The sequence below is a fragment of the Corvus cornix genome, chromosome 3 (genome assembly GCF_000738735.6).
Source record: "Corvus cornix cornix isolate S_Up_H32 chromosome 3, ASM73873v5, whole genome shotgun sequence".
NCBI lineage: Eukaryota > Metazoa > Chordata > Aves > Passeriformes > Corvidae > Corvus > Corvus cornix.
In genome coordinates, this window is record NC_047056.1 from 56,201,453 (window position 1) to 56,216,646 (window position 15,194).

Here is a 15,194-nt window from a genome sequence, read left to right on the forward strand (position 1 = left end):
GTGAGTTTAGTTTCTTAAAAAAACCCAAACAACATCAAAAAAAAACCAACTAAAACAACCACAAAACTGTTTTTGAACTGCCAGTTCCTGCAGTCACTATAGAAATCTTACAACATTTTAAAAGGAAAGGATGAAATCCAGAGGAGTTTTTTCAAGTGAGAACCACTGTATGAAATAAAGATTCCAGACATTTATATTTGTAAGAAAATTTCGGCAGAATTACAGTATTTCTTTTGGACTACTTTAATCTACAAAATGCTAGTTGAGAAATCTTTACAATTTTTATGAGAGTAAAGCAGTTACGTATAGAATAGTCAGAAACCTATTAGAACCTGCATCTTAGAGAAGAGAGATGAAAAACATAAAACTGGTATAGTGCATTATTAATTAAATACGTGTAAGCACAATTGGATGTAAATGTGCCAAATGAAAAATGTAATGCCATCAACATAATGCATAATTATAAATCCTAGCTATGATCTGCCATATGTCAAAGCTAAATCTGCATGGCATATTCATATATGGGATTCTCTGGTTTTAGTTTGCCTTACCTGAAGTTCTAACTTCTCTGGATCATAGCTGTGACATTAACTACATACACTTTGAAGAGTTCTAGCCACATAAACCAGGATGTTCAGATCAATAAACAAAATCTCATTAAAAAAATCAACTACTGTCTTAACTTCTAGAAGCAAAAGGAGATTTTATATCTTCCTCCTGCTTGCATCCCAAAACTGAGATGAACAAAATCAGTCTCAGCTCTTTCCTAATCCTTGAGTTGAGAAAAATGCAGATCCAACCTCAAAGTGGAGCAACTGACCGGTTTTCCTTTAGTCTTTCCTTTTTTCTCCTAAGATTTCCAGACTTGGCCTACCTTTGCTGGACTTAAACATGATCCTTTGTTGTGGAAAGGACAAATGTGATGAGCTACGCTTCTCTCATGCTCCAGACTTTCTGTGGCATAAGTAAGCGTTAGGTGTGCCAAAGAAAGAGACAACCAGTCTGTAATCTAAACTAGCTGGTTTACACAAAAAAGACATGGGATCTAATCCTTTCTCTGAGCACTTACTAGTTTGCTAAATTTTTCCTGTAGATATAGGTTTCCATACAGCTACTTATTACTCTCTATTAATAAAAGCAATCTGAAATTTTTAGCAGGCTACAAGAAGACATCGTTACTACACATGTTCCAGGAAAGTGGCATTTATCTCAGTTCTTATAAAATGAGTAAGCCTTTAATACTGTTGGATGAAATTAATTCACATCTAACATATGTGTACAGTTCCAAAACAGAGGAATTAGCTTTCACTTCCAGGTTTCACAGAACAAGAATTACAAATCCAGAAGTTTATTTAAATGAATATGGACTGATTTGAGACTACCAATGTTCGTCACACTGAACTGCAAAAGGCTGCAAAATCTTGGGTTAAATTTCGTTCACCAGGATCCGAAGCCTGAGAGACCAAAAATACTGAGTTAAAAATAGTAAGAGAGGAATTCTAATTCTATTGAAATCAATGTTCCTGTTATTTTTGATGCAAATTTGGACAAGATAACATGATATTTGGGAGTTTTTCATTTTTTATTTAATAAAATAATTTTTATTTAATACACTTCAGCTCAATAAAATCAGTGGCTTCCTTCTTTAGTTAGAAACCATATCGGCTGCCTGAGGAAGTTAAAAGGCAGGAAGGCAGACAACAATGCTAAAGATTTGTTGATGGCTGTGTACATACCACCTTTCATCATTCCCACTTCATAGCATTTTCTCAGTCGGCAGGCCTGGCAACTCTTCCTTCTGTTCTTGTCAATGGTGCACTGGTTAGTAGCAGGACACATGTAGTCATTGTGCCCTGTAAAACCAGAGGGAAAGTAAGGACATAGTTATACACAGACATAACAAAAATTACTATAACATCTTGGGAAAAAAAGTAGTGTTACCATCATAACCTCTCATAAAAATGTTGATACAGATTTTGAAACTAACATCTCCATGCCACACATTTATTTGCAAGTTCTTTGAATAAAAACTTCTGTAGACTGATTAAAATAGTGAACAACTAAAGTAGCCACAAAAGAGGATAGATTAATATGAACAAGTGCCCTGACTTCCTTGCTCTTAGGCTGAGAAATACAATGCCATCTGGTTTTGTGTGCCTGTGCTGATGTTTAACCAATAGACTGCATAAAATGAGGTTTACAAAATTAAAAAGGTCTATGCACAAAAGATTTTATCTACCACAGTCTGGGGCAGTTAAGAAATAAACAACAACATAAAAAAGAAGCAACAATGCTCAAATGATTGATTGTACCTCAGGGATAAATCAGTTGCTAATCCCAGCTGCAAATCTATTGATATGTGCAAAAACCTTTTGACATGACAAATTCTAAAATTACCACATGCTGAAACCAAGCTTGTTACTGGTATCTTCTCCTTCAGAGCTCATCTTCCTCGTTTACTACTCTCTACATCTCAATTCTCGTAACAAGTATTCTTAGCATACCATTTTTGTTACCGCCAAAAAGCCTCTATTCCAATTTGCTCTTAAAAAATGAGTGCTTAAATCTGCTATAAAATTATTTTCCAACCATTGACAAAGGTTAGCAAGGATGAAAAAGTCTCTTCAGAATTATCTCATTGGTGCTCTGTATTCATGTGAACACAGCTAATGTACAGTACACACATGCAAAAAAAAAAAAAGAAGTTACTGCAGAACTGTTTGTTCTTTCTTTGAGGTCAAGGGATCAGCTTGAGGTAAAGTAGGGTGGAGGTTAGACAGAAGCCTTGGTCTCATCAAATTATCTATCCTTGACTACAAATTAGAAAATAGAGTAAAAATTACTATCAGATTACACCGGAACATCTGCTCTCTAATGCTGCATAACTGGGATCTCATCAAAATAAGTAGCCAAACTGTAAACTTGTTAATAGGGAGACAGATGACTATGCACTGTCTCAAATGCAGAGAATTATTATTTTTTCGGTCTACTCGACAGAACAACATAATACTGGAAAAGTCTGTATCCACATGCTTTGCTCCAGCACTGCGGTAAAAAGGTACAACTGAGCCACCACCTCAACCCACCGTGAGAGAACACTTTAATTTTCAGTTCCTCTGGTAGAATACAGACTGTTCTGTATCTGATTCAAAACCTTTCACATGTAAGGAAACAAAAAAAATCAAGTCAGAAAGAAAACAGCCTCCACCATGTATGCAGTATCTACAGGGAAAAGGACCAGGAAAAGAAAGTCATATTTTTAACAAAACACACTTATATTGAGTCACACTAAGCAGCAGTGGAATATCGTAGCACCTGGCCTCAACCACCTGGCTTGTTTCATTAGCCAACTTTGGAAATTGCATAAGATAAAGATGGAAAACCTTAATTACTCTTTTTTAAAAACAAAGGAATACTTTGAAAGAATAGCTAATGTTCTTCCTCATGAAGTTAAAAGTTAAATTCACAGGGTGAATGAGTGTAGGCTTTGAAATCAGCTGATAATTCAGAACATCATTTAGGTCTCTCTAAAATAAGCAGATAAATGTTACCACTTAGGTCGAAACTGAGAACATGCTTACCACCTTTGCTGAACTGGCTGACATTCATAATATTCAAAGGTAAAAAAAAAAGAAAGATGACAGAGGTGACTATATGCAAAACCCAAAAATCAAGTGGAATCAGTATCATTAGGGCAGCCATCCTGTTTTTGCTGTGCTTATGTGAGTGATAACCTTCTCCTTGGCTCTGAATCTGTATTTCCTTGTGCAAACTGCAAGTGCTTGGAAATAAGCACTTGACTTGTAGAATAGTAGGTAAAATAATCCTATTTGTAATAGAGCTACAGTTCCTACATTCATATGGTAATATTTTTCCTTTTGAAGAGTTTTATCATGAATTTGCCATTTAAATGTTACCATAATTATTCTCTTTTCATGCACATGATCTGCACCTTCAACAAGACACTGGTCATTCAAAGTGCTTGATAGACTTCACAGAATAAAGAATGTAAAATTTGCCTTCAAAAAGAAAGAAAGATCTGTGTGTGAGGGGCATTCTTCAGATTATGAGTGTCATAGTAACATCATTGTTTAGCCTTTCACAATTCCTGTTAATCTAGGAAAAAGATAATGCATTTATTATTTCTCTTAATTTTTGGTTTAGTTTGACCAACATGCCTTCAGGAGATGGGAGAATACGTAAGCAACCAGCAGAAAATGTTTGATAATTTGAGTATACAGTAAAAACTATTATCAAATTAATCAGGAAAGAAGAAAGAAATGAAAGGAAGAAGGAAGTCAGAAACCTTTCCTCCTTGTCCACAATACTATCAGATTTCAAGCATTTAGCTGCTAGAAGTGAAAAAAGAAGTTTCCTTTGCAAGGCACAGACACAGACTAAGGCAGTCTAGCTTGGGGTGACATGGAAGAGAAAAGGCTGAAAAACACAATTAAGGAATAGGTAATATACAAAACCAAGTTTTACTTTAAAGTGAAATAGTATAGAACTCAGTAACCTTGATGTAAGCTGAATTGTCTTTTAGCTATTTGACCTTTTATCTAATGCTTAAAGCTCATCTCTTGGCTAAGGTGATTCCAATCAATCTGACCTACTAGAAGGGATTTCTGAAATGGGACACATCAACAGGTGCCCAGCTGCCCTGCCTTTTATTTTCATGATATCCAAAGCATAATACATGCTAGAAGAGAGGGTAAGTAGGCCACTTGAGAGTTGATATCACAGAAATACCACGAGGAAGAAATGTCTTCAGTGATCACTGATACTTGCAGAGGGAAGCAGACGTCACTTGGATGCTGTGATCTTATTGAGGCTTTTTAAAAATAAATTATCAGACAACCTGCACAAAATTAAAGGCAGTGAATTTAACAGGGTGAATCCCCTAGTTTTAATCCCCCATATGTATGACTTGCACCATCATGAGCTACCATGGAAGAGTCTATTTGAGCTATTGGAGGAACTTGGGGAGGGGTGGTCTGTTTTTCTTATTGCAACTCATGAATTGCACATTTTAAAACAGTAAAAATAAAACTAAGTATTTTTATAGCACATCAGGATATGCTAAGGTCTCTCCAGAATGGGGTGCAAAAATCAGACCCTTTTCTCATAGCACTAAATTTAGATGTGACATTCTGCACGATAATGACCAACAGCGGAGGGGAGGAGGATGAAGATGCCTAAACTGATGTCGTTGAATTGACTCATCATGCATTTTGAACAAAGCCAATAATAATTATTATCCTTTTACTACTATATGCTTTTCCTTTCATTATTCTCTTATTTTCAATCTTCATGTCACATATTTCCTAAACTGCTCTTTATCTATCTGAATAAGGTTAGCCATTACCTCTGGAAGCACCAGATCCTTCTATGATCTGACAGTGATATCAGCAAAATTTTCATACGTCAGCTAGGATGAAAGGAAGGAAAAGAAGGCTAAACTGCAGACTTTATCCACACCTTAAGGTGCCAAACAAGACTGGAGATTAAAAGCAAAACCTTGGAAAGAATTACCTAAAAACAAAAAGAAAAAAGAAAAGCACTTGGACATTACGTTGGCTAACCTAGTAAAAACAAATGTTGAATGTAGAAGAAAAAGTAACACCTTTTTTAAGTTAAAGTGCCCCAATAAAACTGCACTGATTGGTTTTAAAATATCACTTTTTCCTAAGAGGTTCACAGAAGAACAGAAGGTTATGTCTAAATCTTTTATAAGCATGGACACTCAAATTCACAGCTTAATTACCCTCAGACAAGGTCTTTGAATTTGGAATTTGGGTTCTCTTAGCAACTACTCAGAATGGCTGAGAAGATTAATCTTCTTCCTGGTTTTAAACAAGCAAAACTTTAGTACATGTGGCAGTAAAGAAAAGGGCCTAGAAGGCTGTAAAACATACTTCATTTCCATCCAGTGAGGAAGTCCTCTTTTTCTGCATACCTCAGAAAGAAAGATTATGAGATATCCTGAGTTAGAAGGGACCTGCAAGAATCATCAAGTCCAGCTTCTGGCCCTGCACAGGACAGTCCCAACTATCACACCATGACCCTGAGAGCATTGACACAGATTAATCACAGAACCACTGAAGCTTCCCAGTTTACTTGAGCTGACATGGGAAGGGGTAGAATTCTACTAAAGAAAACTCCCACAACTATTATAAAGAGCCTAAGAAGCTAGTGAGAAAGGAGGAAAGATTAAAATTTATATACTCTGTGTTATGTCTTTCAGCTGTGTCATGGAGCTCCCAGACTGTGTCTGCCTTCTAGTGGAATCTTCTTGTCTTCCCTTACGTGTAACTGTAACAGCTCACATGAGCAGGTAATTCCAGCCAAATGATTATGATACCAACCTTTTCTTAAACCTTTCCATATATCAACAGGAAAAATGAAGAAAGAAGGAGAATGGGCACTGCATGAGGGCACCAAACCTGCTCCCATCTCACCATTATAATAATGCATGAATTTATATATTGAGAAAGGGTGACATATTGAATAAAAGCCACTATTTAACTTTATAAATCTACAACCATAAAATTGTATTTTCTACTCAAGCAAATAATTTTGAAGTTTTTATTATTGTCCTTATCTTGTAATTTAATTTGGTGTTTCATCTACTATTTCAGGATTATGATACCATGTACATAGTCTACTTCTACCCCAATCCAATTTTTCTAATTTTAGAAAAGGTAACAAAATAGAAAGTATATTTTTTCCTCATGAAAAATAAAAACAGACAAAAATACTCATCCAATCACACAAAATCTGGCAAGGAGTACAACATCAAGTTTCTGTTTCCCTAGCTGATAAATCACAATTGTTTTAAGTCCTTGGCACATGATTAAAACAACAGCTGTGTTAAAGGGAAAAACTCCCACAACATATTACTCACAACCATTTCAATATGATCTCTCCAGAGACAAAAAGCATTTTCAGAGAGAGCTATAGGCATGTCATGGCCATCTTATTCCCATAGACTTTGAATGAAACTCTTGTATTTTTAGCTTCCCAGTTTATTTGAGCTAAAATGGGAAGGGATAGAAATCCACTAAAAAAAACTCCCACAACTATTATAAAGAGCCTAAGAAGCAAAAAATATTGCAAATTGCTCTTGTGTACTCAAAATACTATCAATTGTTATCAACAAAAAAATTAATGTAACTCCCTATTTTTATTCCAGATATAACACCAGGTTTGGATCTTCAGTATCTGAATGGTTCTTGCTATCATACATTTTTCAAGGACCTGTAATGTAGTTATCCTCACAGTACCCTTGGAAGGAAATTGTTGGTATTTTTATTTTACTGGCAGGAGGAGGGGAGCAATAAAGGATTCTCACTGCACAGAGCATGCAGTGGACATGGGCATCTCTAAGCACCGTGAGTCTTCTGCACTGAAGTCTGTGAAACTGAAACCTCAGTAGAGGTGACAGCTGGCTTGCTAAATTATTACACTACTCTTTGACTCCAGTATTTTGACCAAAAAAAAGACCATTTTCTTCCCATGTACCGCTTTCTGCTGCAAAGCCAAATCTAGTTATATTCTTCTTTAATTTACTGATCTATATCTGTGATCCTTGGTTTGCTCCCTCATACCCTAACATCATCCATACTCTGTAGTATAAAGAGTCATCCATTTTATAATCAGAAGGGTCAACCAAGGTATCTTAGTCTCTTGTTCTGCAAATCTCTAGCCCCATTTTAGAGTGGTAATAGCTGTTTTACCTGTCACACTCTCTAAAAGCAAGTTGGAACAGTTTAGCACTTTCCTGCAGGACAAAAATTTTATGTTCTCTTGTAGTTTTTAAATGCAAAGTGCTTTTTTTTCCTCATCAGAATATTTTGAATTGCTGACAAGCTCAGTCCTCAGCTAGGAATAATGTGAGTCTTCAGATGAAATATTCATTAAACACTTGCAACATGTAATACTGTTTAAATTTTTGTTGTTTTTGCTTGATATGGCACAACAGTCATATTCCAGAGGAAGTAAAACAACATTAACTGTGATAATGCAGGATACATTAAGAGCAGCTTCTAAAAGCCAGGTATTCTGTCTAGGAAGTGGGAAGAGCTTTGGATTTGGCAGACGAAACACGAATGACCATTTATAGTATCAGATAACAGTCAGTTCTCTACTCCCTGGCAATGTGTGTTGCCTAGCTTCAGAAAGCTTTTCAATATTGCCTAGATTGACACGTCGTACATCAGCTAGGAAAATATAGTTCAGATGATTTCAGAAAGTCAGTCTCAGGGAAGAGCTATCAGAGTTCACGGCTGCAATGGAAGCTGACATTGAATGAGGCTCCATAGTGTCTGTCCCGAATCCAGTTATACGTAGTGTTTTCCTCTCTAATAGGTAATGATCTGGAGTATTTCTTTTATTAATTGTTATTCATTTGTAGATGACATTTTTATGTGTTAGAAGGACAGAGGAAAGGCCAGACTACTCTGCTAGCCAGTCTGAAATAAATGGCAGAAGTGTACGGAATAAGAATTCCAAATCACCTTGGCAAACTGGAGGTAGCACACAGGAAAACATCAGCACAAAAGTCCAAAGTACAAAGGACTGGTAGTAATCTCTGCATTAAAATAGGAGTAATCATATGCACAAAACAATAAGGAAAATAAGTTGTTTCTTCTCCAGAAAAGCATGCCTGAATTTATTCTGCATCACACATTGATTATGAGGATCATGTTTTTGTAAATAAAGCAAACATTACGGTTTGGTGGATATAGACAAATACCGTGTGATGGATGGGCTTGTCAGGTAATCCTATCGCTCTGTTCAGTACTTGTTAAACACCATATTGAAGGAAATCATGCTTCAAGAAAAAAAGAGAACAGTAAAAAGTGGAGAACCTCCAAAGCAGAGCAACTAGAAGTGGAGAAAACAAGACATATGAGAAAATGTTGAATAAACCATGTTTCTTCAGGTTAGGTAAAACAGAATAATTTTTATTTCAAGTGTGAGAGCAGTCTTCCATGCTTTAAAGGTTGTTGCAGAAAGAAAGAGAACAAATTTTTTTGTAGCATGATTTGCAGGAAAATAAGTGATGACCTTAACCTGCAGGCAGGAAGATTCAAATTTCCTAGTAGCCTTCAAAGATAAGGAGAATAAAACACTGGATCAAGTCACAGGTTTTAAGAAGCAGTTCAATAAACATATATAAGGAATTGGTAGAAGTTGATCCTATCACAGGACAGAAAGATGAACTAGAGCTCAAGGTCCATTGCAGCCCTGTGATTTATTTGGGCCATGAAAAATAAGAAAGTATCCTGGATACAAACATCTTAAGCCACTATCACACCCATGCTGAATGCAGTACTTAAAATTTGCTAGAAATGTACTGCATTCAAAATTGCCTTACTAGGAAAAAAGAGATATTAACTCTTGCCTTTCAAAAGCACTCAAATTTCTGAAACAAGATCACCATCAATTAGACTGCTGAAATTAAAAATATATGTTAGAGCATGCAATCAGAGCAAAAAAAATGCAATCAGAGCATGTGTTTAACTTGAGGGACACTGGAGAAAAACTACTAAACACACAAAAATAAATCAAAAGAAGTTTCAGAAGAACCTGGCTGACCACCAGTAGTTAGAGCAGTCTCAATGACAGCTAAACCCAGGCAAACTTTTCAAATCCACATTTTCTAGCCTTCAAACTTCCAACAGCCATCTCCAACTGGAACCATGTGTTTTTCACTCTGAGACCAGATGTCCATCTGCAGCTCCCTGTTGATTGGCTGTGATTACCTCTGCTAGTCTCACTGAGGTTCATGTTCTGCAGTTTGGCTGACAGCTCATAGTACCAGTGTACAAGCAGTCTTATTAGGGAGTTTCTGCCTTCTTGGCTGCAGGATCTGAGCTGTTATAAAACAGATTACAAAAATACCATCAAAACAGAAGACAAGAATGGAAAATTAAAGGGGAGATCTCAGAAACCTCCCAAATTGATACTGTTGCAATTGCTGCACTTCACCATTACCTAAACACTCACTTACTAGCATGTTTTACCAGTAAAATGCTCTCAAAGATGAAAATACATATACATTACCACCCCTCTCAGCATTACATACTTTCAACAAAGTACAGCTCTATCGCAGTGAAGTTAAAACAATTGATAACACTCAAAGTCTACTGCCAAAACCCTTGTACTTGATGGTCAGAAGGCATAACTGTTAATTAAAATCCAGGTTCAAGCCACACAATCAAAATACTTCCCAGCTTCAAGAATTCCTGCACTTCAGAGACCTTTATATCTCTGTGATCAGGACACTAAAGGCAGGCCTCTGGAATTCCTCAGCTATTCATCCATCCTCAGAAGCCAACCTATTCTGGTAATGCCTCCCATCATGGAGCAATTGTTAACTAACTATATGTGAAATATCCCAGGTATGAACTAAAGCTGTGAACAAAAGCAGAGAAGATGCGCCTGAAAAACATCAGAAGGGCATACAAAGAGGAAATAGAATTGGGGATTTATAAAATGCTGCAGCAGTTCTGGGATCAAGATACCCTCTAATGTAAGGATTTACCCCGGTTTGTTCTGAATCCCTTGTGGTCCCTCAGGGTTTGCAGACACCCATATGTAGGCATTTTCTGGATGCTTGTCAGAGGTGGTATGAGTAATTCTTTCCTGTCTCATAAGGCTTGGTGGCTATCCAAAAAACAAGGGAATTAGAAGGGTGAAAGAATGTGTGAGTCACAAGGGGATTTTTAATTTGTAAACGGCACTTGTAAGGCTCATGTTGAAATACATCATCCAATTCTGACATCCAAATTTTAGAGAGGCTGTTATGGGTGTGCGGGAAGGAGTAAAGGTGCAAAGATAATGGACTCAGAAGATAGAAAGATATACAGCAGGAGACTGAAACCTTTTAGTTCACTTAAGATATCAAGGTGATTTGATTGACTTGATAACAACTTATAAGAACTTTCCACAGGAGAAAGACAGTAGTTTCTAAGACTGGTTCATGGAAGTGATGCAAAAGCCAATGTAACACACCTTAGAAAGGTAAATTTTTAGTATATGAGAAGACAAATCAGAATAAACCATCATTGTAAGAAAACTCTTGAGCCCATAGATCATGTCTGGGCACCTTCTAAAATATTTACCTCCATCAAGTTACTGGGCTGTGTAGATGGATAGCATATAAAGTTTATATCGAGAGAAGAACAGAACTACAGATCTAATGGCCCTTCTTGGTCTTAAAATTGTTAAGTATTTTAGTAGAGAAGTACAGTGTGCTGTGCTGTGGCTCCTTGTCATGCTTCTGAAATGAACTCCCTTGACCAAAGTACACTCCTGAAGACTACATATGCTGGGTGAAGAGTAAAGCACTGTCACCAAGCAACATGGGATTCTTGGTGTCCTGTGACGTTCCTCTCCCGTGAAAGATTGTACTTTAATATCACTCTGCACTGAGATTTCTCAAAACAAGGTCCCAAATCACTTTTGGGACATAGACTAACAAAACAGACTGACATAGTTTCAGGAGGCAGTTGAGGTTTTCCACAAACCATCTGTTGTTTAAACAAAACTGAAAAGTTGCACATATTGAGACAGTTTCTAATTCAGATTACTTTTCAAGCTTTAACTTCTTGACAACAAAGGAAAACACCTTAGCATTTAAAACTCACAAAATATCACCAGGATCATTCCAGATCCCCTGGATAAAAATGAAACTATTTACTGTCACCTCAGGTAAGCTCCAATGCAGATGTGAGTTTTCACAAAATTTCAGTATATACTTATACAGGTAAATATAGATACTTCAGATATCACTGAGAGTAACAGAGGAAACTGATTACCACATACAGCTTGTTTGTGTCTGTCCTTACTTTTTCCTGTGGTTCTATTAAGAACAAGATAGAATACTTGACTACAGTCCAGCAGGGACATCAAGGTTCATTACAGCAATTCTCTGATGAGAAGTACAGAGATGATCATCTCTGCATCTATACACATATATGAGAAATACAGGTTAGCAAAGAACAAAGTAGCGCAGTTATCTTTGCTGAAACAACAAAAATCTTTCCTTAAAGCATTTTGGTTTATTTTTGTTCATACTAAGAAGTTCTGTGAACCTCAACAGTGTTTAATCATATGATTGGCAGGAAATTTTTCCCATTTATTTTAGGAATGCAGAGCATATATACAATGCAGTATACATAAGAAGTCAAAAATATATACAATAATATTTAGTCCACATATTCTTCTATAAATACACCTGCATTCATTCCTAACTACCTGATCACTACATATTTAAAATTATTATCATCTGCAGGTACATGTGTGTTTTTGCATCTATTCTCAATCTAAAAATTACTTTCATTTTCATCAATTGGACACATGTTCAATGAGAACATGTACTTGCTGAAATAGAGATCTCTTCCAAATCCAGTAGAAAATTCAAAAATTACCTTAGTTCATCATGACTGGGTACCTATGACTTTAAACATTCTTCAGCAGATTTTCATGCCATCTGTGATCAAATGATCACAATTCTCTCATAAGTACTCATGTCCTCGAATTATTTTTTTATATTTGTGGATGTCATTTTTTATGATAACTTAATCTCAAAAGAGGTGGATCAACTGGAGAAAGTACAGAGGAGTTTAACAAATGGGATCAGAAGTCTAGAAAGCATGCTCTACTGAAAGAACTTGGTTTGTTTAGTCTAAAAAAGAGAAGACTGAAAAAAGATATGATAACAGTCTTCAACTATGTGAAAGGTTGTTGTAATAAGCCCTCGTCGTGCCCACAGGGGATAGGGCAAGAAGCAAGGAGCTTAAATTAGAGCAAATGTGACTTACAGGTCATGAAAGACATTTTATGGGGTACTGGAAACTTAAGCTTTAAGATTTAAAAGCTTACCTACTTAAAAATTACCTTAAATATATATACATAGCAAGAAGCGAGTTTACTAACTAGCCTTTAGCATAGCACAAATAGATAACAGATCCACTGTGGTGGACCACAACATTTGTCCATGAGGAGGCCAGGGCAAAACCACCAAGTGCTGACAGCACAAGCTCAGTAAACAGATTCATTTCTTCTTCCACAATGGCCAAAAGCTGAAGATCTGTGCTGTACAATTACTTGACAACTCTTGCTTAAAGCTATTTCAATTTCCACTTTGTTGTGACTCAGTTCAGTTCAAGCACAAGGACATAATTTCAAAAGTCTAAGAATAATCCTGATTTGGTCAGGGGAAGTGAAAAGGAAAAATAACAAAAAAACCCACAATAAGGGAGCTGTTCTGACGTTGCAAGTTAAAGTAAATCACTCTGATGTGAAGAAAAAAGCATTTCACCCTTCCTCCATTCAGTGTTGCTTATTACTGACCTCTGGTTTTAACCACTTACTCTTTTAAAAATCATTTTAGTGTGTCTGGACAAACAGAAATACGACTAACTATTGACTAATCATCAACATTCAAATAATTCCATCAATGTCTACCCTTCAGCCAGTCTTTTACTTTTTCTCTTCAAGGCAGGGAAAATTCTGAGCTGAATGCTGGAAGTATTATTTAACTCACCTCAGTGCTAGTCATGCAACAAAACAGGCAAAAATCACACCTTGTGATATGAGGTAAAACTGTTCCATACTATGTTTACTTCAGTAAAAGAAGCAACAGAAATTTTTGTGCCTATGTATCACCCGGAGATTTTAAAAACTATAGAAACCTAAATAAAGCACAGCACTTTACAAGTTTTCTGTTGAAAAGGAAGAAATCTGTTTTATTTTCTTCTCTAAAACTTAGATACTGAACAGTACCTGTATTTTCAGTAGAATTATAGTTACTTCTTACTCAGTTTCAAAGATGTTGAACAAAGCAAAAAAACCCATCTATTCCACAAAGTGACAGGCATTTAAATAATCATCTCTGTCACAGTAACTAACACTGTTTTTGTTAGATGCCCTTTACTCCACTAGCCTTTTTAACTATGACAAGACTGTGAACTAAACCATTCTGTGTGCAGTTCAAAGCCCTGCTTTGTTGACAGACACAAATAATATTTCATCAAGGAAATATTCCTTTTCAATACTCGCTCTCAAAAGACATCTGACATCTTTAAGGAGTTGAGATTTGGATTGAACCATCTGGCTAATGGAGCACTAAATTAAGATTAATAAATCAATCAGCAGGAATTAATCATCTGACAGGGAATTCTGAAAAAAAAAATGCCTTGGACGAGAGATATGCATAACCTGAAATAGTGCATCTTGATCCAATATGGATTTTTAAATTAAATTTCTCACTGCTACCATGGTCTGATATACCTAAAGAAACAACAACATAGAAAAGCTTTTCCTTCCGTCATTAATGTTGGACTAAATAACAACATATTGTATATCTGCTAGAAGCATTCACCAAACACAGAGCTAAATCTATGTGGGAGAGCACAACAACTGCTAATGAAAACACAATCAATGTAATTGTCCCGGACTCGGGTTGCAATCTCAAGTATCTTCAGTTTCCTCAAGCGTAAAGAGTAAAGGTGACTCACTTGAACTGTTTATTACCTTGAATACTCCTTTTGAAAAAGGCTTTGCAGCCCTCACAAGACCAGACCCCATAGTGGTATCCTGAGGCGTAGTCGTTGCAGACAGCACAGTACCGCGTTTCCTTGGTGGACTCCATGGACAGGCTCCCCTTCTCGTTGGTACTGGACATCCTCTCCCGCATGCTGTGGCGCCTGTTATCAGAACTTGGTCTGTTGATAGCAAAAAAAAAAACACAAGCACAGTTCTTTCAGGGAGGTTAAGCTTCATCCACTGCTTCAGGTTGTCAGAAAGAAATCTTGTTTGTTTGAAAACAACCGATAGACAAAAGAAAAATGTTTTTATCTACTGCCCTCTCTCCTAGTTGGAAAGTCGCAGAATTAGTAGGATATGGGGGAATTTCTCATAAATCAACCTGAAGTTACTGGGTATTGTACCTTGAAAAATTAAAAAGCTATTTGATAAATTAATCAATTTTTCAACATCACAAAGGAATACAAAAAAAACCAGCACTATTTTGTGTACCTGCTCCCATCCAAAGGTTTCAGTATAACTGCAATATCAGCAGCTAGGTCAAGAATCTGAGTCAAAAATCACTTGATGATTGCACCTGAATTAGTTTAATTATTAACTTAAATTATTATATTATATACACCTAAATTACTAATTAA

General features: G+C 36.3%; 1 protein-coding gene across 1 annotated transcript in view; it reads right to left on the minus strand.

Annotated features, from left to right (window-relative positions):
• Nucleotides 1-15,194, minus strand: part of ESR1 (estrogen receptor 1) — a 163,453-nt gene that overhangs the window by 62,495 nt on the left and 85,764 nt on the right. Inside the window, 2 exon segments of the mRNA XM_010400810.4 lie at nt 1,737-1,853; nt 14,545-14,735. Coding sequence (XP_010399112.2) covers nt 1,737-1,853; nt 14,545-14,735 — 308 coding nt within the window.